This window comes from Pongo abelii, chromosome 16 (genome assembly GCF_028885655.2).
Source record: "Pongo abelii isolate AG06213 chromosome 16, NHGRI_mPonAbe1-v2.0_pri, whole genome shotgun sequence".
Taxonomy (NCBI): Eukaryota; Metazoa; Chordata; class Mammalia; order Primates; family Hominidae; genus Pongo; species Pongo abelii.
Window position 1 is genome coordinate 71,749,914 of NC_072001.2, and position 25,059 is coordinate 71,774,972.

General features: G+C 51.3%; 1 protein-coding gene across 4 annotated transcripts in view; it reads left to right on the plus strand.

The window, feature by feature from the left end:
* Window positions 1-25,059, plus strand: part of CORO2B (coronin 2B) — a 155,911-nt gene that overhangs the window by 859 nt on the left and 129,993 nt on the right. For 2 of the 4 annotated variants that reach the window (XM_054531623.2, XR_008513664.1), the window contains one exon: window positions 23,956-24,054. The exons of 1 other annotated variant lie outside the window; for it this stretch is intronic. In XM_054531623.2, the coding sequence (XP_054387598.1) occupies window positions 23,956-24,054 (99 nt within the window). Of the gene's footprint in view, window positions 1-5,287; window positions 10,683-23,955; window positions 24,055-25,059 lie in introns of those variants that run through there. One more of the 4 variants, XM_054531624.2, reaches the window with a different exon arrangement.

The following is a 25,059-nucleotide window of genomic DNA, read 5'->3' on the forward strand; positions in this document are numbered from 1 at the left end:
CTCCCCGAGGAGGCCAGCGGAGGGGAAACCCCACCCCACCTGCCAGCCTCCGCCGCCCATGCCGGGAGCGCTGGCTCCGCTCCAAAGCCACTCTGTGCAGAAGGCTCTGCCCAGTCCCGGGAGCCGCTACCAGAGACAGGGCAGGTCCAGGTGGTTGGCTTGAAGATGTGGGGAGGGAATGTGACAGGGGAAGCAAAGGTGGGCATCTTGGCAGCCCCCATATTGGAGGATGATTGTTGGGCCTTGTCATAGGGGCCCACGTTTATTGGAGAGACTTTAGGGGCTTCCTAGTTGTAGGGAGGAAAGAGTTAAGAGGAAAGATGATGGGGCAGTGGAAAGTGCCAGGGTCAAGGGACCAGGGAGACCTGAGTTCAATCCCAGCTCTATCCCAAATCCCCTGGATGACCTTGATCGGGGAGGGGTCCACTTTGGGCCTCAGTTTCTTCTTGTGTGCTGTGAGGGTGATAATATGGGTCCTGGGTTGTGACAGGCTGTTAAAGAACCAATAAAATCAAGGGTGTGAACCCACACTCTTCAGAGAGATCTGTCTGGGTACTGAGCTCACAGTCTGGCGGTGGCCTTGGGCTTGGCCATCCATTCAAGGGCCAGACTCCACCCTTTCCAGCTGCCCAGCTGGGTCCCAGAACTGGGTAGCTGGAGGCCAAAGTGGGATCGGCGGCCCACTTGTGGTCAGAGCAGTGGGGCCAGATGGAGGGATGGGGTGCAAGTGATGGAGGTGGGGTGCTTTTGGCTCCTTCTGATAAGCCAGGGCCTACCCTTGCCCTCCTGAGGTCTGCCCCAAGGCTGAATGTTTGTGCGGATTCTTGGGCCCAACTCCAAACTTTGCCATTGGCCCTGGTTCTGGGACTTGGGAGCATTTTGAGAAGATGAACTTGAGGGTGCAGGGGCTTCCTCAGCTCTGGCTACTTCTGGCAGGGCTGTTGTGACCCATCAGGGGTAAGATGCTTAGGGTTTTGAAATGATGCAAATGCTATTCAGCTGGGAGGGATATTAAGGTTACTAATGTCAAAGATGCAAGCAGGCTGGGACAGAGAAGTAATGGATGGGCCCGGCTAGAGAGAGAAAGGATGTGAGGTTTTAATAATAGCGCTGAGGATTAACTCAGCGCCTCCCCTGTGTCTCTTTTTGTGCACGAACTCATGCAGCCTTCCTTCCCTGGAGGCCTGCAAGGAAGGTGTGTTCAGTTCTCTTTAACAGTGGAAGGAACTGAGGCTCAGAGAGGTGAAATGACTTGCCTGAGGTCACACAGCATGTATGTGGCAGAGCTGGGGTTTGCCCTCAAGTCTGTCTCAATCTACGGCCAGTGATCTTTGCATGCACTGCTCTGCACCGTTGGGCATCCTGGCTACTGGGGGACTTCCATGGTAGAGGAGCACTGCTTGGAGCCTGAACCTTGAAGCAGGGATGGGACAGGGAGTCCATGAAAGTGGGTGCTTACCTGTTAAGCCCACTGGCAGGCCTAGCTTCTTGGTGTCCAGTGACTATTCAACACTCCTTCACCCCCATACCCAGCCCCCAACAAACCCTCCATGTAGCTCACCTCTTGCTCTAACCAATGTGGCTTTGGCTTAAGCAAGCTCAGAGGATTAAATAAAATCCCTACCTTAACCCTATCTTCTCTCCCCTTGCTGGCCCTTCACAGACCAGCGTGTTCTGGTGGGGAACAGTGAGCAGGAGGGATGCAGGAGAGGCCCTGGGGATTGTCTTGCTGTCTACGAGCCCGCTGGTAGTAGCTCCTCCAGTACCATAGGGAAAGCCACCATGCTCTGGAAGTCTGAAGGCCTGGCCCCTAATCCTAAATTAGCCACCAACAGGCTGTGTGACCTTGGACCAGTCACTTCCATCCTTGGGCCTCTGTTTTTCTATTTGTCAAATGTAAGACTTGGTTCCAATGATCTCTAGGGCCTCTCTGCTGAGCCTTGGTGCAGCTTCAGTTCTGGCAAGAAAGTCACCTCTGATGGAGATTCGGAGACTCTTTGTTCTCTAGGGGGTGGTCTGTTTACAAGACAGATATGAAGGAGAATGCTAAAGAGAGTGTGAGAGGTAGGATCGCTGCTGACACACTGGGAGCAGTAGGTAGGGGAGGGAATGGGTTCTAGAGTGAGCTCCCAGGGCAGTGTCTAGGGCTCTAGCCTTCTCTGCTGCTGCTTCTCCAGGCAGAGGGTCATGGCTGGGTCCCAACTTCGTGCCCCTTGGACGAATGCCTTAGTCCTTGTATCAGGCCCCCTGAGGGCAGAGTCCTCTGGGCCAGGGTTAGGTATGGACTGCAGGAGCTCTGAGCTCAGAGAGGCCTGGCAAGTGGAGAAGAGGAAACCAGATGGCAAGTTGCTAGATCCTCAGTAGCACTTCTGTAGAGGAGGTGAGCCTGTTTTCCGTTTTCCGCCTCTCTTTCATACATCCCCTTGCCCCCTTAACTATGAGGCACAGCTGCTGAAGCTGCAGGCAAACCCTGTGGGTTTCTGAAGGACTCCTGCCCTAACTAGCCTTAGGAACACAGAGCCCCAGAGACCTTCTAGCCCCATGGCATTTCTCCTGGTTATGTTTTAAACTCTATTTGATTGTATGTAATTTAGTTAGTTACCTTACTTTCTTTATGGGATGAGAAAGAGAAGAAAGCCAGAAAAAGGGAAGAAAGAGCGGAGGGAAGGAAGGCTCTGATGCAGGGCCCTGAGCATGCACAGGAGGTCAAGGTGCTTTCTCCTCTCAGTCTTAGTCCAATGTGCTTCCTAGGGCAGCTCGGGGCGAGGGAGTCACGGCTGCTTTCCCTGAGACAAGTAGCTCCAGCTGATTTTATTCTTCAGGTTCTTCTGACTGCTTTGTATAATTTTCTTGTTCTGTTCCATCTCAGTCATGTACAAGAATAGCAGTGCTTCTCCAGTTCTAAATATCTGTTTCTACATCGCTATCAACTGGAAAAGCAGAGGACAAGGTACATTAATAGAGTTGTGTGTAAAGTACAAGTTAATGGGCTATAAGAAAACCTGTGAGCTGAAGTCTGGGCCCTTGTAACCTACTTTGTACTGCTCAGAGGCCCTTTGGAGTGATTTCCTGGCTGCTGGCTGTGATGTGACCAGAGGTAGGTCTTCCAGGTAAGGGAGGAGGTGGCTTATAGTGACCAGGCTCCCCTATTTTCAGGTGTGCTGTGTTAAGTTAGATGCTAGTGAGCTGAATGCTTTTTACCTTCCTGAGCCTGGCTCAGGGGGGTCAGCGGTCCAGGAACAAAGTACCCTGAGCAGCAGAATTGCGTGCTGCACCTCAGAAGGCCTTAGGAGAAGGAGTGTGGGAAAAGAGAAGACCTTGGATGCCAATATGCTCCTCCCTGCTAAGCAGATGGATTGTAGGTCCATGGGCAACACGATCAACTGTGCCCTGGCCCCTCTTTCTGTGGGCAGCCTTCTCTCTCCTGCCCCAGCTCCCACAGGGCACAGCCTGCTGGTAAGAGCCAGTGGCTCCTGCTGAATGTGAAAGGACTGAGGATGATGTTATCCTGCCCAGGTAATAGCAGGCCTGCATTTGCCAAAGATCATGTGTCTCTAGGGCCCCTACAGAGTCACCCATAGGAGAATAAAATTTTGGAGCAGGCAAATCACCCAACCCTTTCCCTTGAGACATGAGGGAACTGACACCCTGAGAGCAGAAGCTGTGACTTGCCCAAAGTCATTCAGTAAGTTTGAGGCTGGAGGGGCTGGCACCTCAGTCCTCCTGACTCAAGGTCAGTGCTCTTTCCACCTGGCTGCCCTGGGAAGGAGTCCTGGGGCTGCCTGAGCAGGCACAGGTGTTTTGGCCCCACTCCACTTACCCCACTGCATCGCCCCTGCCTGTCCTGCTGGTGCCTGCATTTCCCTCTGTGGGACACCCTTGGCCCTAGATGGAAAAAACATTGCGGGAGTGGGAGAAGGGACAGGATGTGCGGCAGGGGAGCAAAGTCCATAGGAGCCTTGCTATACCTACAGTCAGATGGCGAGGGGGATTATAAGGCCCCTCTGCCTCCAGTTCCCTGATGCAGAATCTAAGTACCCAAGAGATACCTGAACCTCCAGACATTCTATATCCCAGTCTGGGTCTCCCTGGGAGAGGAAGTGAGAGAGCCGGCACCTCAGGAAGCCTTGGTGAAGAGGAAGCGGGGGTACCAGCACAGACCCAGCTCCCGCGTGGGAGCCCACTTGTGGGTGAGCAAGGGCTCTGCCTGCTCTGCCCACACACCCGTTATGCCGGCTCTCCCTTCCTGGCGTTCTTCCAGATATCCAGCATTCTCGTGCTGGGAGGGGTGCGGCTAGCAGTCATTCGTTCATTTAGCCAGCACCCTCTGAGCACCTACTCTGGGCCAGGCCCTGTGTGAGGCATTAGGAACACAGTGGCATTAGCCACAGTCCCTGGGATCCAGGACCTTAGAGGAGAAGGACATGGAAAGGCCAAAGCCTTGAGTTCAGAGTCTCGAGGTCCAGTGGGCACGAGCCAAGAGACCTCTTGTCTTGCCTGCATACTGTAAGTGCCTAATGAATGCAGGCTCTTTCCTTCCTTACTGTCTCTCCCTCTAGGCAATGAAGCTCACTCTCCAGAAAAGCGCTGTCAGGTGCTTTCTTCCTGACTGTACCCAGAGGCCCTGTGTTCCCCTCCCCCTAGGCACTGCCACCTTGACACCTATGGCAGCTCTTAGAGGAAGCTGGGAAGGGTGTGAGGCTCTCCAGGGCTCCCAGAATCACCCCACACTGGCCAGTCCTGTGAGGTTGGCACACACTTGAGTTTGGCTGGTTGGGAGTGTGCGCGCTGGCTGGGCCAATGTCCTGGCAGCTCAGGGATGGAGTGAGTTTTTCCACTTCTCTCCCAGGCCAACTAGCTGGAGCAGACACAGCCTCTGCCAGGGCCAGTGCTGGTGGAGTCTCGGCTCCTGGCACCCGGGCAGCCCTGATTCTGATTTGGATATGCCTGGCCACAGAGCTTATCTGGTGTCCAGGGGATGAGAACGTGTGCAAGTTCTCTCTGTGCCCAGCCCTGTCTCCTTCCCTCTTTTCCTGATCAGCCCCATTGGCTTGCCATTCCTTCCCCTGTAGGCCCTGCAGGCTCAGGCCCCGGGTCCTGGAGCACCCTGCAGCCTGGGGAGCTTGGGGCAGCTGGCAGGGGGCAGGCCCTGCCAGGGAAGGACAGATGCAAATCCAGTGGCTTCCACATGAAAAGAAGCTGTTTAGAATGAGCCTCTCCTTTGTGGGCCTGGAGTGTGGGACCAGCTGCTAAGGAGGCACAAGTGGGGTGGGGGTGGGGAATGGGGGAGAAGCCACCACCGCCCTTCCTCACCCCTCCTTTTTGCCCCCACAGAGGCCCCTGGAGGGACTTTGTAATTGGTTTCTGGCTGGCACCCTCCTTCCAATTAATTAATGTAGCGATGGAAGGCTCCCAGGTTTGCTCAGGCTGTCTTTCGTACAGAATACATACATGAGTTACTTCCCTGAATCCCTTCAGCTCTGTCATGGTGGGGACGGTCCCCTCTATTTAGGGATGGATAAGTGTCTGAGTGGAGAGATGACCACACCCTGGTCCCAGAGCTAATGTGGGTCAGAGGCGGGATGCACGCCCAGATCTTCTGGCTTTGAGCCAGAACCTTTTCAATCCAATTACATAATGGTCCACAACCCATGAAGATCAATCACCATCATCATGATAATAACAGTTATTAAGCAGGTGTTGGGCACGCATGATCGCATTTACTCTGTACAGCCATGGGGCAGATTCTATTATCCATCCCATTTTCCAGAGGAGGAGAGTGAGGCTTAGTGAGAGTAGGTGAACTGCTCAAGGTCACAGGTTGAATGAATGGGTGGGGAGCAGGGATTTGTACCTGGGCTGTCTGACTCCAGAGAACACCTTCATCTCACTTCCAGGCCTTTGGTCCTGGGGCATGATCCTACTCTGCTTCCACTCCCCACCAGCCCCCCCACCTACAACACAGTGAGCTATTGTCTGTTGTGTCTGTGGCCCTGCCACTGAGGATGTGCAGGACAAATGCTGGTTGCCTTGAGGGTGATGCCCATGGTTGTGTCCTGCTTAGATTTACCTGTGGTCTTTACTGGAGCTGGGAGTCATGTAAATGATTCGGGGAAGGGTGCTAGGGGAGGAGGGTGTCCTATACATGGTGTTTGACATCGAATTGGGCTGCTTGGGCAGGGTATTCAGCCGAGGGCAGAACCAAGTATGACAGAGGCAGAGCCACCTTCTCCATTTCCATGAGGCTAGCTTGGTTCAGAGAACGCAGGTTCCTGGTCTGGGCCTGCAGCCCTTACCAGAAGCAGCCTTTTCTCGAAATATCCCCTGATGATTTGGGGTGCCACTGGCTAGGAATGCTGGCTTTGAAGTCAAACACATGGCAATCTGTCATTTACTTGCTGTGTATTCTTGGGCAAGTTGCCCCACCTCTCTGAACATCTGCTTCCTCATCCATTCATTGGGATTGATAATAGTAACACTTCAAAGGATTGTTATTAAGATAAAGTGAGCTGATCCATGTGAAGCACTTACCATATGCCTGACACGTAGTGTTAGCTGTTATTCTCAGGAAGACAGAAAATTAATGAGTGTCCTGGGGCTTATGAAATGAGCAGTACAGGGAACTCTGGGAATAGCAAGGGGCCTGACCTAGTCAGAGGGATCAGGAAGTGACTTTAAGTTGAGTCATGAAAGATGAGTAGGAGGTAGCAGGTGAAAGGAGGGGAGCTGAGGAGGGAGCAACAGGCCGGGGATGAATGGGCAAACGTCGGGAGTCAAAAGCCACGGACCTTGATCACTTCCGCATGCTGGGCATTGATGAGAGCATGGTACAAGTATCCACTCATTTAATCCTCAGAGCGACATCATGGCATAGGTTACTGTTATCATCCCTGCTTTACAGATAAGGACACAGGCACAGAGAAGCTAAGTCACCTGTAAAAGGTGGCCCAGTGAGGCAGGATGAAGCTGGTCCAGACCCAGACCTCTGGATTCTGGCCTCTTTCCTTCCCCCTGCCTGCTGCTTGGTGATGGGGAGGGTGGCCTGACCCTGGCTGCTTCTAAAACTGACCCAGGCAAGGGGGTGTGGAAGTGCCAATTTCAGTTGCCCACCCCGATGCCTCACGGAGCCTCCTTGGGCTGTGTAAAGAGGCCAGAGGCTCTCCTGGCTCTCAGACAGGAGGGAGAAATCATTTATTTTTCCAAAAGGAAACTTTGGTCTGGCAGGAAAATTTCCACCTTTTATTTTTAGTGGGCTCAATTATGACCATTTTTGTCCTTTAAATCTTTCTTATTATCTATATTGGGCTTTGGTCTTTAAAGTCAAACTGTAGAGAGATATGTACACACACACACACACACACACACACACACACACACACATTTTTTTTCTAAAGTGTTAAAAGTCCACACCAATAGTCCCAGCTACTCAGGAGGCTGAGGCAGGAGATCATCCTGGGCAACATAGTGAGACCCCATCTCTAAAAAAAACAAACCAAAAAAACCCCCTAAGTGTCTGCAGTTTGGTGTCTGCTCTGTCTGAGCTCAGAGAAGGTGGATGTTTTACATGGTGTTCATGCCACAGGCTTAAACTTACTGGCCCCTGTATGAGATAAATGTCAACACCTCTGGAGGCTCTGGCTGCCCAGAGTGGTGGTGTGTGGAGGCTCACCCTGGGTAGGTGCTCATGCTAATTGCTGGGAAGCCTCCATGATCAATATTTAACTCCGGAGATGTCTGAGGTCATCTGGGCCAGCACTCTGCCTGTACGGCACTCTACACTTTTTAGGAATATGAGAATGATTCCTAATTTTAATTTAGATTCGTTTAAGAAATACCAATTTAATAGTAGTCAGTTCCCAGCCTTTCACCAGGTGCTAGGTCCCTGCTTTCAAGGGACCAACAGACAATAACAATAACAATAATAATAGAAGCGGCTAACCCTTCCAGAGCACTTAGTTTATGCCAAGCATATACGATATGTTTTATATGTATTAATTCATTTAAGCTTCATGACAACCTATGAAGTCTGTGCTATTATTATCCCCCTTTCTATAGTTGCAGAAATGGAGGTCCAGGGAAGGAAGGGAGGTAACTTTTACAATGTTCCCACAGCCAGTCAGGGACTCAGCCTGCCTCGCAGGCCTTCTGTCTTGCCACTTTGTCAGGCTGGTGGGAATGACCCTGAAATATGTGGTCCAGAGCATGGGACCTGGAGGCAGAAGACCCAGTCCTTGCTCTTGCCTCTGCTCCTTACTGTGTGACCTTGGGCTAGTCCCTGGATGTCTCTGAGCGTCTGTGAAAATGGAGTTAGTAGTCTATCTCTGTAGGGTGCTCTAATATTTAAGTAACATGGAAAGATGTAAATAAGGCGCTTTGTAGATGTCATGGCAGGAAATGGTTTATTGTGATGTCTAATCTGTGCCCCCTCCTTTCCTCTTCCTCACCAGTATTTCAAGGCCCTCAGATTTAGGCAGTTCCTTCCAATAGCTAGCCCACTTCTCCCCTGCTGTAGTCCTTATTTCAGAATTGATTCATACTCTGTGGGTGGAAGAGAAAAGTTCATCTCTTCCAAACAGCCTCTATCTGTTTTTACTCTGTCAGGCTAGTTTGGTGCAGATGAAAAGTTGCTTTTCTCTCTTCCTGTTCTGTCTATTTTGGCTGTTTTAATATGCTTGGGACAAATAATCTGGCTATAAAAATGTGGTGTCCTGCTTTCATTTGAAAAGTGAGCCAAATAAAGCATCCAAACCTTGATCTGTATTATCCCAGCTCTCTGTAGATCAGAGCTCCCTGTGGAAGGCGAGGGAAGGTGGGTCCTAGAGCACAGTCCTACCTGGGTCCCTGGGCAGAGAGACCAGGTTCCCACTGTCAAATGACCTTGATCTTTGCTCCAGATACCTCCCGATGCCCCCTGGGCTCAGACCTGCTTTTCCTTTAGGTTTATGGAAAGGAATAGCCTCTACTAGCTTGAGGCATTTGCAGCAAATCATTTAAACACCTTGAGTTTGATTTCAGAACTAACAGTTTTATAATCTGGAATCTGGTAGAATTTCCAGGACGTGGAACGGCTGATGGAAAGAAAGATGTTGGTGGAAGGGGACAAAGGGATTTAATTCCTGAGGATTTTTATTTAACTCCTGAAGAAAGTGCTGGTTATGCCTGCCCTGCTGACCTCCAGGTGAAAGACCAGCTTGCAGAAATGCATGGGGAAATTTGGGATTCCGAGAAATTCGGAATTCTGGGAAAGGGGATTTCTGCATACCTGAGTGGCCAGCTGATAACTTTATCATCACAAATCTGTCTTCTAGAGACCCTGAGTCTGCCTTCCTGCCTTACTCATTAAAAGATCTGGTAATAAACTCAAGTTATTATGGATTGAGGCTGTTTCAGGGCTTGAGCTGTTCTGTTAAACTGACCTTTTCAGGGTTCGGATCCACATTAATTTCTCAATCCTTGGAGCTCCTGTAGCATGTGATCCCTGGTATACCAGCCAGCAGGTAAAGGCCTAATGTGCCTTGTTGTTTGCTGATTATCTTATGAGCATGATCTTTGGCTCCCTAACTTGTGGGCTTGCTGAAGCTAGGGATTAGGTCTGATTCTTTTTAGTAGCTTTCACAGCATTTATCAAAGGGCTATGCATGCCAGTAAGAGTGTGTTGTGGATTTTTCGAATACCAGGTATAGACATATAAGATTTGGCAGGATTTGGAGCAAACCTAAAACATTCCCTGTTGCTGCTTGGGCAAAATCTCTACTGTTAGAGATCTGTGGACTGCTACAGCCGGAAGGGACTTTAAAGATGTGCAGCAGACACCCCCATTTTGCAGAGGAGAAAACTGAAGCCCTAGAAAGTTTTCCCAAGGGGGTATAGGGAAGATGTGGCTGAGTGGGAACTGGGGCTCCCTCAAGTTACTGCCCAGGTTGGGTTTTCCAATTCTGTGGGGTTTTTTCTAGGCTTCTAGTAGTTGCCCGACGTTGGCAGGCCAAGGACTGATTCAAAAGTGGGGAATGGGAGAAAGTTCCAGAAAGGAGACTTTGAGAACTTAACCTAGATGGGAGGAGGCACCTGGTTGGAGAGACTTGGCTCCCCAAGTGACCAGCTAGGAGTGCCCTGACCAGAGGCTTGGTTTGGCAGTGGCAGAGGCAGAGGGAGCAACTTTGGAGCCCTTTCTGCTCAACCATCAGGCTGCGGCTGCCCAGGCCTGGCAGTGCATGCCCTACATGCCTGGCTGTCCCCCTGGGCTCCACAGTGGCCCATGACCCCCGGCTCTCCCTCCTGGAAGCTGGCCGTCCTGGCACACTGGGCTGCCAGCAATCTTTCCCTCCTTTGTTTCTCTGAAACCATGAGAAGGGCCGCTGAGTTGGGAGCCTGGGTTGCTAAGAGCTTTCCTCGGGCCAGACCTTATCACCAGCTTGAGAAGTCTCCTGGCCAAGATTTCCCTGGAACTCTGGCTCAGAGGGAGGGAGAGTGGGTGGAGGGAAGGGGGCAGGGTACTCAGGAGCCACAAACAAAGCTGCCCCTCTGCGCCACCACCCCCACTCCCAGGACCAGAGTGTAGGAGCAGCCTGGGAGCCACAAGCTCAGTGGGCCTTTGCTTTTTGAAGAGCAGCGGGAACAATGGAACAACAAAGCTCTTCGGAGGCTGCCTCCCCATGCCCAGCCCTGCACTTCTGTTCTCTCAGGTACCCCCATAACTCTGCTGTTACCCCCACTTTTCAGAGGGGGAGACAGCCTCCGAGAGGATGGCCTGCCCTGCTTCACACAGCAGGAAGGGGCAAACTGGGCCGTAACCCGCTGGCTGCACCGCCCCATCCACAAGCAGGAACTGCAGGCCAGCTGGCCTGGCAGTGGATGGCCGAGGGTGCTGTGGGCCCTCTGGTTTAGAAGGTCCTCCCCTACTACCTCGCTTAGAACCCACTATAGAATTCCCTTCCTTTGGGTCTTTTAGGTGTTCTTAAAAATACAAATCCCCCTGAGGGGGTAATAATGCCCTAAGTGGTTGTCGTTGACTGGACCCAGCCTGCTGGGAGGAAAACACTAGAGTAGGTGCAGGAGAGGTTCCTGAGAGGCAAGTGAGGCAGGAGGGAGAGCTGGTTACTGTAAGTGAGCCAGTTTTGCCAGGGAAGTGAGTGTGGAGAGGAGAGGACGCCAAGCTTATTCTGTGTTCCTCTCCACCCTGGCTGCCCTGTTCTCCTGTGCAGGGCCACCTTCCCCATCCCTACCCTTGTGCAAATAAAATGAGGACAGATTTATTAAAAAAAAAATTGCTGAGCCCTGTGTGCCAGGCCCTAAGCGGCACTGAGGATTCAGGGATGAACCAAAGCAGTCTTTGTCTCCAGGGGGATCCTGGTCTGGGGGGGACACAGGCCACTCAGAAGGACACATGGCTGCAGGGATGTTGGGGAAGGGAGGCTGATGGGTGGAGGCGTGGAACAGCAGTGACAGGGACACGTGCACAGAATTGTGAAACTATGAGAGACGTGGCTGGGCAGGCCAAGGAAGCTCTCTGGAAGGAGAGATCTTCCCTCAGTCTTCCAGCATGAGTAGGCAGAGGCAGATGAAGAGGCAGGAAAGGCATTCCAGGTTGAGCGGGCAGCATGAACAAAGGAATGGAAGGGGAAACATGTTTGGCTTATTCTAGGAGAGAACCAGTTGGGTTCTGCTGGGCTGGAAAGGGAGGGGCTGCATGTGGCTGGACAGGCAGGCAGGGGCCATGGGGAGCTTTGGATGCCAAGCCAAGAAGCTTGAGCTTCATTGTGTGGTGATGCTGGGAGTCCTAGAGGGGCTTTAAGCAAAGGAGTGATGTGATCCCTTTCACACTTTAGGTGGTCTGCCCCTACCCACGTTGCCCTAGAGGCAGAGAGGTGAGTGGACATTCTCAAAACCTATGTGCAATGAGGCGGGGAAGGGGTTTCTGAGCCCCTAGCCCAGACCTCCTGAAGGTCTCTCCCTGTGCCTGGGAGCTGAGTGTCACATGTGCCTCACCCCATACCCTAAGAAGGGAGTCCTGGCCTGGACCACTCCATGGTATGGGCCTTTCCCATCTGCCTGGGCTGCCAGATGGTTTGATCTAAGGGTTGAGAACATAGGAGGGGGCAGATGACCAGAAGTTTCCTTCTAGGAAAACGTGGTTATAGCATGGCGAGAAGAGCACTGGAATGGGATTTCAGGAGCTCCTGCCTAAACCCTAGCCCTGACCCTCCCTGGCTGTGTGATCTTGGGTTGGTCACTTCCTCCTCTGGTTGGGGACTGCCTCACCTGGTTTGAGGCTGGGTGCAGAAGTAAGCTTCTGGATGCGAGTTTATGCCCTGATGCTGCCCAGCCTTGGGCCCTGTTTCACCCTCCTCCCTTCCCCAGTGTCCCCAGACTCTGCGGCCAGTGTGTCTCCTTCTGCGCTGTGTCCTTCAACCACACATCCACTCCAGACTGCCAAGAGTTGTGACAAGTTCATGAGACTTGGAGGTTGAGGACCAGAGTTTGAGTCCTGCCAGCTTGCTTGTTTGGAGGAAGTCTCAACCTTTGTGTTCATTGTCATACATTTGGTGTAACTTCCAGCCCTTGGCACACATAAGGGAATTTTCTGAGTCAGCGTCTTTCATGTCTCTTGGATATACCCCACCTGTGCTTATTCTGTCTATTTCACTGGGAGAACCCTCATCTGATGGAATTCTATATCCAGTTTTTAGCAGTTATCTGGGGTGGGGATAGGGGTAGAGTATTAACTGAGATAGGGTATGAGGGAAACTTCTGGAGTGATGGTGGTTACATGAATGCATACATGTATAAAAATCTGTCAAGGCAAACACTTAAGATTTGTGCACTGTAGGCATGTTATATATATTTTACATCTCAATTAAAAATAAATAAATGAAAAAAGATTCTTCCCAGCTTTCTGGTTCAAGTCCCACCTCTCTGCATCTATTCATATATTCATTCACTCTATAAACATTTGTTTGTGCTCCAGCCAGCCCAGGCATACAGAGATGGAGAGGCTGGTCTGTGTACTGTACAGTATGTACAGAATGTACAGAATTCTGCTCTGTGTACTGTCATGGGAACTCAGAAGCACAGAACCTTCAGGGCTCATGGGGATATTAACCATGGAGGTGGTTCTCAACCCTGGCTGCAAATCACCTGGTGAGGTTTAAATGCCTGTTTCCAGGGCCAGCTTCATGTATGTTTTAGTCCATTTTCTGCTTCTGTAACAGAATACTGCAGACTGGATAGTTTATAAAGAACAGAAGTTTATTTGGCTCATGGTTCTAGAGACTGAGAAGTCCAAGAGCATGGCACCAGCATCTGGTGAGGGTCATCCCATGGCAGAGGCATCACGTCATAGTGAGTGTGTGAGACAGAGAGAGGAAATTGGGCCAAACGCATTCTTTCATCAGGAGCCCACTCCCAGGATAATCACATTAATTAATTTGTTAGGGCAGAGCTCTCATGACTTAATCCCCTCTTAAAGGCCCCATCTCTTAATACTGTTACATTGGCAATTAAATTTCAACATGAGTTTTGGCAGAGACATTCAAACCATAGCCATGGGTGTGTGACCTGTTCAACATTTGGTTTAATGTTCTGTTGTCACTGTCTTGAAATTCTTAAAAACTTTTGAAAAAGGGGACCTGCAAATGAAATAGTTGGTCCTCCCTGTCCTCCTTCCCTCAGAACAATAGAATCAGAATCTCTGAGAGGTGGGGTCCAGGCATTCACATTTCTTAAAAGCTGAGCTTCCATTCTCTAGCAGCCAGGTCTGGATGTAGCCCTACTCCTAGACATTTGCTGAAACACAATCTGGAGCCTCGTTCTCTAGACACTTGTGACTGAGCTGGAACAATAAGACGTCACACATGAGAGTGTCACAAGAGCAATTCCTGGGCAACAGTGTTAGGAAGCTACAAGGGAGCTCAGAGAGGAGGGGAAGAAGACCCTCTCCGGGTTTGTTTTATTTTTTTGCAACTCTGAAAAGAGCTATAAGTCCAGTTTGTCTGCCCCTTGGTAGTATTTCCAGAAGCGGATGAGCTGTGAAGTGAGTTTGCTCTGAGGCAGTGAAGTGGGTGTAGGACGCATTGCACCATGCAAAGGTCCCATTGTGGGGTGGGAAGGTCAAGGAAGGCTTCATGGAGGAGGTGGCACATGAGCCATCCTGACCTGAGAAGGGTGAGAGAAGAGAAGAGAAGAGGTGAAAAGCAAAAGGACAAATGCATTTAAGAAGGGGAAGGGCTCATTTGGGGGAAAGGGAGGAACTAGTCTAGCTGGAGTGTGACTTGAGCAGAGAGAGATGTGGTTGGGTGGCACAGGAAATGACAGTCTGAAGTCAGAATCCTGTCAGCAATGGGGAGCTGTCGAATGTTCTGGATCCAAGAATAATGTGCTCCATAAATGTCTGAATGAATAAACAAAAGGGGTGTTTGGGGGAGACATAAAGGGGATTGGCCCTCTAAATCGCTGAGGTTTGCAGCCAGAACTCTGGTCCACCTGGCATGGAAGGCTCTGCACCCTCTTCCCCATAGGTGGTGCCTGTCTGTGCAGGAACCTGGTGTCCCCTGTAGTATGGTCCAGGGGCAGCAGTGACTGAAGCATCCCCAAGAATAGCAGACATGGAATAGACCATTTCCTCCCATTTCTAGGAACAGCAAGCTGTGGGTGGATGGGTAGGTGGAGGCACTTTTGGTACAAGCTGAGCTGTGCTCTCCAGCTCTCACCAGGTTCCCCAGCCCAGGTGAGCAGCCCTGGCAGGAAGGTGCTATCTTGTATCTCCCCTGGCCTGGTGGACACTAATTCCTTGGGCAGGGTGGTCCCTGCTTGGAATAGAGGAGCCCCGATTTCTGAATAACCAGCAGCAGATCAAAAGCAGATCTGTTTGTTTCTGTCTCCTGAAATATTTATGCAGGAAGATGAGAAAGGGGCTCTGTTTATTGAACTCATCCTCCAGGGAAGAAGCCGTGGGGAAAGAGCCACTTCCCGTGTCTGCGAGCCAATGAGCAGAGATGGAATTTCTTTGGATTTGAAGTGAGACAGAGCCTGTGTGCTTGCAGAAGGAAGTGGGGGGGGATTCCTGGAGAGGACAGAAATCCCTCTCAACCTCTTGCCTCCAGTCCCAGGAAAGCTTTTCAGCACATACTTTCCTGGCGACTCCAAATAATAACAATTGAAATCTCAGCCTTGTTTCTATTCTGGGCTTTGCCTCTATCATGCTGTGTGACCTTAGGCAAGTTGTTAACCTCTCTGGATTGTTTTTTTCCAATTCTGAAAAGAGTGAACTATCAGTCCAGTTCTAGCTGTCTGTGCAGTTCTAGCTATCAGTCCAGTTCTGTCTGCCCCTTGATAGTATTTTAAGAGTCAGTTGAGTTGTTCAGTGAAGTGGATTTAGGAAGCATGGCACCGTGCAAAGTCCCAACTCTGCAGCATTCAAGGCCAGAGAACTGGCTGAGTGGCCAGCCAAGTGGCAGCCTCAGCTGTGACTTGTGGGGTCAGGCCAGAGGGAGTACTCTCTTGAGCTGGACCCTACCCTGCCTCAGGTTGGGACAAAGGGGCCCCCTCCCTCTTTCCTCCTCCAGCTAAGCCCTGCTGTCTTGTGTCCCTGAGAACACTGGCAGGATTTCCTCCCAGAAAGGGGGACATGGATGTCCAGTTTACATCCCTGGGAGTTGCAGACACCAGAGAAGCAAGGCAGCACTTCCCCATGACAGTGGGATACGCCTTGTCGTCAGATGTAGAAGCCTGTGGCTCCAGGCCCTGAGCTATGCAGCAGGGCTCAGATATCTGCTGTCCTCCCTAAGGGGACTGGGACCCCCTTCCCTCAGTTCAGCCCCTTGGGCAGGGCTTCAGGGGCTTCTCCCAAGGGTGAGTTCTGTTCTCAGCTCTGTGACTGGCTTGGTCTTCCTGTTTCCCATGGTGGATCTCATGAGTGGTAAAGTTAATAACAGTTATTATCACTAGACCAATCCAAATCTTAATACAAAATACCATCAATTAAGCACCTGCTCCATGCCAGGCTCTGTACTGGCTCAGGGGACACACAGAGGGAACCAATTTCCCTAGCCTTTAAGGAAGTTGAATTCTGCCTGGGAGGCAGACGGGCAAACAAATACGGATGAAGCCATTGGCTCAGCGTTGAATGCGAGTCCTAAAGGCCGAGGGACCCTGGTGAGACTGAGCGGGCGTCTGGGAGGAGGCAGTGTTGGAGTGTGGCTCTGAACCTAGGTGAGGGAAGGAGCAGCGTGAGCAGAGGCCAGGGCAGCGACGCCGTGGGGTGCTCCCGAGCCACGAGGGTGCCCAGTGAGTTTTGAGTGTGGAGGGTCAGGGGCTGGGAAGGTGATGAGGGCTTGGGGGTGGCTTTCGGGGAGGTGGGAGTTGTGCAGGAGTGCTGTTCCTGGGCCCATGTGTATCAGTCCATCCGTGAAGAGCCTTTTAGTGGTAAAGAGATGCGATGAAGTCATTAGATTCCACAACAATAAATCTTCATTAAGCATGCACTGTGCCCGTGACCCTAGGTGATGGGACAGTCCACACGGGTGAATAAAACAGGAACAGTCCCTGCCCTCAGGGACAGGCCCAGGACGATGGGGAGACAGGACAGAACACAATCCTGACATCAGTGGTAGAAATGCTGTTAAAGAAAATACAGGGGCATGGGGGGTAGGGGGTGGGGGTTGTGAGAAGGGGATCCCCTGTGGAATGAAGGGGGGATAGAGCCCCATGGGATCTAGGGGGATCTTTCTGGCTGAGAGAGAAGCAATTTTGAGGCTCCAGCAGGAGCCTGCCTGCCACGGAAAGCACAGTGAGCAGGCCTGGTCTGGTGGGAAAGGAGATTGAAGAGGAAGGTGGGTTCTGGCTCCCATAAGGCTGGCCTGTGCTAGCTGTTCACTAATACTTCTCAACTGACTGGGAGGACAGATAGGTGAAGGATAAGGCTGGAGGCCTGGAGCCCAGCAGCCATGTTGAGGTGATGAGGATGGAGCCAGGGCAGACGCAGCAGGCACAGGGAAGATGCATCTTCAGGCCTTGGGGATGGTGTGGGAGGAGAGGGGTACAACACAGCAGCCAGAGTCTTCCCGGAGCTCCTGGGAGAAGATCCAGATCCACAAACCCACGGCGAGAAATGGCCGCGCATCGCTGCAGAGCACTCCCCACGCCCCCTCCCACAGGACACCCCAGCCACTCTGGCCTCCTGACCTGGGGCCCATGGAGCCCATCCAGTGGTTCTCCTCCTGCCTGCCTTCTGGAGGGTGCTCCAAACTGGGTCTTGTCCTCCTGCAGGGCCAGCAGGGCTCCGCAGAAGTCCTCAGGGACCGCCCTCCCCTGCCAGCCTCACCTCGAGTCCAACCTCATTAGTATTTTGAGCAGAAGCATATATCTCTTTTTTTTTTTTTCCTGCAGGGAATTGGTGGCCTGCTCATTTCAAATTGTGTAAAACCAAAGAGCAATTAAGAGGCGCAGCCTTCTCGGGTCAAGGAGAAATGACAGAGAGAGGTGGCTTTGCTCGCCTGGCTGCTGGCACATCTTTTCCAGGCTGGCCTGGTTTTGGGGTGACAGGGAGGGGAGATGCTGTAGGATTTTAATTCACCAGCAACAAAATACTAACGAGTAGGACAGAATCACTAATGCTTATTCAGCGCTTACCATGTTCCAGGGGCAGTCCTAATTGTTTTACATGCACCTTATATCACCCTTTCAATACCTAGGAAGCACGGGGAGATGGCTTCTACTGTTATGCCCATTCTGTGAAACTGAGGCTCCAAGGGGTTAAGCAGCATGCCCAAGGTCACACAACGGAAATGGAACCAGGGTTCTATTGCATCCCCATTGTGCCCTAGGGCCCATGCTGTTAACTGCCTGGCTGTTTGGCCTCTCAAAAGCATTGCATTTAGCCAGTCACTTCTCCGTAATTTCTGTTCCCCCCCCCATCAAAAAAAAAAACAAAAAACCAAACAAACAAAATCCTCCATTGCTATGGAGCTCAGAGGCTTCACCAGGGTTACTGCGGTGAACAAGGGCAGAGAGGAACCTCGGGCAAAAGTCCAGCCTGCGGCTCCCATCCTTGTCCCTCTCCCAGTGGCCTGCACAGTTAGACCCATTGCTCTTGGCCGGCGTGGAGGCATCTGACCCATTAGGGGGCCACTGTGGTGGTCCAGGCGAGAGGCCTGAGCTGACCAGGGGGAACCAGTGAGGGCTGAGAGGAGGGCAGGATGCAGGGTGACGTTTTGGAAGTTGATGAGTCTGTGGGGGTGGGTATGAGTTAGAAGTCAGTGGAGAACCATGGCCCACACAGTCAAGAGTGACAGATAACCCAGGAGACAGAGGTGGCGCTGATTTCTCCACCTTTGTTTCAGATCCAGACCCCCTCCACCACCTGGATCATCCACCTTGTTCCATAGATTTGGCTCTGAGAGCATTTTCACTGTTTCAGAGAATCGGATCCCAGAGGCTGAAGCTCAGTGCCCTGGGCTCTGTAGGCAGCCCCTGGAGAAGAGGGCAGGCAGTCTGGCTGGAATTGGGGTGTCCTGGCTCTCAGGGAACTGAGCTGGTTCCTGGCCCAGGCCATGTGGGTTTTAGGATTTTAGCATTGCTAAACCCTCCTGGAACTGCTGTGTGTGTGCACGTAAGCGTGCGCGTTGGTAGTGGGTGGAGATAAACGGGAAGTTTTGCTGTCTCTGCTTCTCTATTATGCGTGGTCAGTGATTTTTACTAATAGTAACCTTCTGGGGAAAAAATGATCCAAGGGCAGCAGTCCAATTTTCTCTAGAGAGTAGGCCTGCTTTCTAAAAAAGGCCTCAACCTGAGAGAAGCCAGAAGGAGTTCATACTCTAGACTAGAGAAGCCAGTCACTGGTGAGCGCCGGCATGCCTGTCTGCAGACTCCATTCCTGCCCTGGAGCCCACTTGGCCTTGAACGCCCCTCTGCAGCAGCGTAATCTCCCCAGCTCCTTACTTTGGAGTTTTAATTCTACCGCAAACCTAGCTCTCCTCTGTGCCTTCCCATCTCTTTGCTGGGCACCAAGGAGCTAATCTGCTAACTGGACTTTGTTTAGAAATCTGGGGGTTTATACAGAAACGCTGCCAAAAGAAAGTTTCTGTTCTGTCCAGACCCTCCTGAGGCCTGGAAGAGTGATTCTGCTTGTGGGAAGCTGGTGGGGATGGGAGCTGGGGCAGCCGTGCTGTGAGTCAGTCCTGGGAACAGGTCCAAGCTGGGTCTGGAGCTGGTCTGGACTAGGAGAGTGGGGCTAGGGGTTAGGGGATCCACCAGCCTGTATTCCTAGAGCCCGTTGCCCCATCCTTTGGCTCGGCCCTGCCCAAACCACTTGGCTGGATATTCAAAGCCTTCACTCTCTGGCCACCATTTACCTCCTTGGCCCCTGCCCAAACCAGACACTGGTCGGCTTGCTGCCCCCAAATTCAACCTCTGCTTTTCTGCTCCCTCTCTACTTGAAAAGTCTGATTCCTGCTTTCAAAGCCCAAAGTGTCACCTCCTCCACAGAGCCTTCTCTCATCTCTCCTTGCTCCAAACTCCATCCTTCTCATGCCACTGCTCTGATGAGATAGTTATATCTGAACATGTCTTGTCTCTCCTGCCAGAGGGCAAGCCCCATGCCCTGAGTGGGAGGGAGTGTGTTGCGCCACAGATCCCATTGGGTGCTCCTGCCATGCCTGGCCCTATAGATGTTCAATTACAGATTTTTGAATGATATATTTATATTTTTTGCAAGGATATAAGAATCTATTCTGTACATGCATCATAGCTTCAGCCATGTAAGATGCATTTGTTGGCAAATTCATCATTGGGTGCAGAATAAAGCCACCCAACTCTGTCCCCACAAGGGCCTGGGACAGATATAGGGAGTTTATTCTTCCTTTCTTCAATTGCCCCCACCCCCAGGCTGCCCAGACGGATCTGGGTTGCCCTTGAGGAATTCTAAAGGAGAGAATGCACTCTCCACTGCCTCTCAGACCTTCCACCCAAGAGAGGCAGTGCCCTGGTGACCTCATGACAGTAGTGTGCCCTCCCCAGGCTCTCCCCTCCCCTGGGAGGCTGCCATATGCTTTCCGGACATCCGGGTCTCATTATGCTGTGACTCAAAAATTAATCTTGTCTAATTGTGCTCAAGGCCTGAGTGAATTCAGGGACTATTAGCCAGGCTCTGTGGGCCTGGGGTCTCCATGGCAACAAGGATGCATCATAATGAACTGCGTCCTTGGAGACTGGCTAGGAGGCATGCCCCTCCCAGCCCTTGGTGTGGACTGCTGCTGCTGTCCCTGCTGCTTGGGGTAGGCCCCCTCCAGAGGGGACCTGGGGCTGGCAGAGGGAGTAGAGGAGTTTCTGTGTGTAGCCTACAGTCTGTCTCAGTGCTTCAGGGATAAAAGATACTCGCAGATGGATGATCCCACAGCCTTATTGTTGGCTGAAGATTTCTTCAACAAACAAACAAGGCTCCATCTAAAAACCACACACACAGCACATCAAATTCCAATAGCCTACGTGCTGCTTGTCTTGTAAATCTTTCTAAAATGTGAAAATTGCACTCCTCCACGGAGGCCTGCCTCCAGTGTCACCTCCTCCAGGAAGCCTTCCTGACTGTTTGCATCTTTCCCAGCCCCATTCTGCCACTGTGCTTGGTTTGTGAGCCAGGGACATTTTTCAGCACAGTCTGCCAAGGAGTGGACTTCCCTGAGTAGGCACTATGCTCCCTTCCCACCAGCAGACAAGCTCCTCCAGCATGGATAACCACCACTGCCCTGCTCTCTGGGGTTCTAGACCTGGGTCCCTGGAGGACTTAGTTAGAAAGACAAAGGGGGTCTTTGTTAACAGCCTGTCTCTGAACTCCATCCCACCCCCAGACCCAGGCTGGGGGCTTTTCTGTGGATGTGGCTTCTGGAGCCTTCAGATACCCTCCTGCCCACTATGACCATGGGTGCTGACCAGTGGGCAGACACTTTGCCTTCCCTATCTAAGGAAGAGGGGATGCCCTAAAAGCAGGCCTTTAGGGAAGATGTGGAGAAGAAAAGGACATTTGAGGAAATGAAAACAGTAAATGGGACAGCCCTAGCCCAGCCTCCAGCTTCCTGGCCCTTGAGCCCCTCAGCCTGGTTCCCCACGGGGAGACATGAAGCGTGGGAGGAGGGTGAGGAGGGAGAGATGCAAACCCAGCAATTTCCCCACAACCACAACACCTCCTTCCCGGCTGTCCTGCTGATTCTTGGTTTCTAGAAATGACCGGAGAGAGAGGAATGAGTAGGGAGGAGGCTGCCTGTCTGACTTTTAATTAAAAGGGAGAGGACACCTCCTAGCCAGCCTTTAAGGCAGGGGCACTCCTGTGGTGTGGGTGCCTCCCTTGACGGGGATGGGATGGCACGCAGGTTTTGTGGGTGTGTGAATGGTTGACAGGCAGAGGTAGCCGTTGGAAAAGCTGTCCAGAAAGCCGCGTTCTCTCCTCGCTTCTCCACACCCTCTTCCCTTAGTGCAGCAAATGTTTCTTGAACATTTCTTGGCTTGAGTGCCAAGCTCTGTGCCAGGCCCTGGGATGTAGAGAAGGTTGAAATACTGCCGCTGGGCTCCAGGGTGGCAGGCGGGGATAGGATGGGGTTGGCGGCACTGGGAGGTTGAAGATCCCACCCGTCCCTGGGCCTCATTCAGCCAGCATCCTCTGAGCATTGTCAGGTGCCGTGCCTTTCGGTAGGCACCGAAGATAAAACAGTGAGTGTGGCAGAGGTCTCGGCCCGCACGGAGCTTATGGTCAAGAGTGGTGTGAGGTGGGGATTGTGGCCATGAGCACGCACGCAGTGTGAGGAGTGCTAGGATGAGGATGCCTGTGGGGGCCTGGAGAGAAGCAGCCACACAGTGTCAGGGCATCGGAAGGCCTGCCCCAGGGGTGGCTGGAAGCAGAGATGTGAAGGAAGGGGATGATTTGGCCAAGAGAACAGCTGGAAAGTGTGGCTGAGGTCAAGGGAATGGCTGTGTGTGCGAAGGCCGGAGAAGAAATGAGGGCTTTGAGGAGCAGAAAGAAGTTGAATGCAGCTGGGGCTTACTTAGTGGTGCTGGGGCAGGGCCCATGCCTGGGAGGGCCATTGTCTTAGTCCCTCTGTGCTGCTATAATAAAACACCTGAGCCATTTATAAAGAACAGAAATTGATTTCTCATAGTTCTGGAGCCTGGGAAGTCCAAGATCAAGGCATCAGCAAGTTCGTTTATTTGGCAAGAGCTGCATCCTCCAGAGGGGGAGGATCACTGTGTCCCAGCATGGTGGAAGGCAGAAGACCAAACGCGATGGGAAGGCTTTTTTTTTTTTTTTTTTTTTTTTTTTAAAATAAATGCCTTAATCCCATTCACCAGGGAGGAGCCCTCATGGCCTAATCACCTCTGAAAGGACCTGCCTCGAATACCATCACATTGGCACCCTCTGAGTTCTGGTGGAGACACATTCAAATCACAGTAGCCATCGTAATCCCATTCGCAAGGACCATGGACTTGGTCCTGAAGTGGGAGTGGAGGGAACCGTTGACTGGCTTTATTCAGGGGAATGACACTAGGTTTATGTTTTAAAAGACTACTCTGACGTGTACTTTTCTGATTAGTAGAAATGATTTTTTTTAAACACTCTTGGTGCTGTGGAAGGGAAGAATTGAGAGACAGGAAGGGTTTTGCCATGATTGAGATATTTGGTCCTGCCCAAATTAGGGGCTGATCACACACACACACACACACACACACACGTTTTACCTACATGTTGTAATTCACTTTTATATGGAAATTTTAGGTCACTAAGAGAGAGATGAGCAAAAAGCGCTCTTGCTGTGTCTTTAACTGCCTCTCCCTATCATGTACTATGTTAAACAGGATCCAGCTGTAACCTCCACGGTTCCCAGGGCTCTGATCAGCCTGGCTGGTGGGAGCCCTCATAGCTCTGCCTGCTCTGGGGTTTCCCTTCCTTTTATTGCCCCCCTTGAGGTAGGGATGATAGATGTGAGGTGTGGCTGCCAGTTTCATAGTTCTGTACATCAGTGAAGGAGGTTCTGTGCAACGTGCAACACCCACTTTCTTCCTGAGAACACTAAGAAGCAATTCCTTTCTGTATTCTAATAAAAATGTCTCATGGAAGCAAGCCTGTTTCCTGGGAAAAGAGGGACTGCCTGTACGAATCTTGCAAGCACACGTGTTTCCCTTGTTGGAATATGTATAATTTCGTTTTCTTGGGGCAGGGGGTGGACACAAAGCTTTGCAATCCCTTGCCTAGAAACAGCTTCCACACTGGCTTAACACCATCTGTTTCCCCTGAGCAGGAAGGTGTCAAAGAGCCTCCTCCTCAAGGAGGGGTCTGTTAAGGGTCTGTTAGGATAGGAGGTGAGAGACATTGGTTGCCTGGGTTGAGAGAGTAAGACAGATGGAGAGAGAAGTGGGTAGGTTGGCTGGAATTAGGATGCAGAATTGTCCGCTGTGTCTTATGCACCATGGAAGTCCCAGGGCTAACACAGTGCATGGTCGCAGTAGGTGCTTACTAAACTAGTTGCTGGATGACTGTGTTGTCAAACAAATAAATGAATTGAATGAATGAATGAGTGGATGGATGGGAGGGTATGCACAGATGAGTGAAAGTTGGCCTGTAACCTCCAAATAATTATTATCTTAAAAAAACACACTTACTAATAATACTAGTGTGAGGTCCGAGACAGAAGAGCCTTCGTGGAGGACAAAATGCAGCAACAGTGCAAGGTCATCAGCAGATGTCAAGGAGTCCATGTGTTTAGGGCAGAGTTAGGGTGACATGGTGCTGTGGGCTGAATTGTATCCCCCTAATTCATATGTTGAAGCCCTAACCCCCAGTGTGTTTGGAGACAGGGCCTTTAAAGAGATAATTCAGGGTAAATGAGGTCATAAAGGCAGAGCCCTGGCCCAGTAGGACTGGTGTCCTTATAAGAAAATAGACACCAGAGAGCTCACTCTCTCTCCACATGTGCACAGAGGACACAGCAAGAAGACGGCCGTCTGCAAACCAGGAAGAGGCCTCACCAGAAACCAACCCTGCTGGACCTTGATGTTGGACTTACAGCCTCCAGAACTGTAAGAAATAAATATCTGTTGTTTAAGCTCCCAGCCTGTGGCATTCTGTTATGGCAGCCTGAGCAGGCTAATACATAGGGGATGCTGGATCTGAGTTTGGAGCTCAAGGGACAGAACATGGGGAAGAGTGCCATGTTGTAGAATTCAGAAGGGCAGCTGGTCTCCTTCAGAGGCTCATACTAGAACATGTGCACCAGGAGGTTCAGCATAAGATCCCAGGCTGTGGAGTCAAGACTGCTGGGGTCCAAATTCTTACCCCATAGAAGCGTTGTGAGCACTGAGTGTATTTCGTACACAGAAAGCATTTGGCACAGAGCCCGGCACACAGTCAGCACTCCACAGGCATGAGCCGCCCCTCGTCGTTCTTATCACGTTTGCTTGTCAGTATTGTCACTCTGGGCGCCCCCTTCCCTTGATGCATACTCCAGGGCTCCAGCATTGCTCAGAGTTTTGGGACCTTCCTGAGAGCAGCTCTTAGTAGCAGCTTCTACCATCAGGAAATTGGTTCCATTCTTCATGGTCAGCCCCGACCCCCCAAACCGCCTTTCCCACCATGAGCAGAACAAGCATGTTCCTGAATGATCTGGGATTATGGCTGAGGAGAGGAACCCTATTAACAAGGGCAAAGATTGCCGTCACTGAGGATAGCCCTAAGAATGCCTTGCCAGTCCCTAAGCAGAATTTCATACCAGGAAATTAAAAAGGTGTGTTTTTTTTAAAAAAGGTGACTTTATCTCAGCAGCATGGCTAGAATATGTGCGTGTCCTCCCCAGAGGACCACTCTGGAAAGTCTGGAGTCCTCTCTATGTATAAGTTGTGATTTAAAAAAAACAACCTCCGTTCTGTGTAAATTCAGCCCCAATTCTGCATCCCAGCATTCCAACAATCAGAAATCACACCTTCTGAGAACCTATTTCCATAAGGTGGGATTATGGGTGCTTTTGTTTACATGGTTATACTTTTCTGTTTGCCTTTCTAGATTGTGCATTTTTTACTTTAATAATT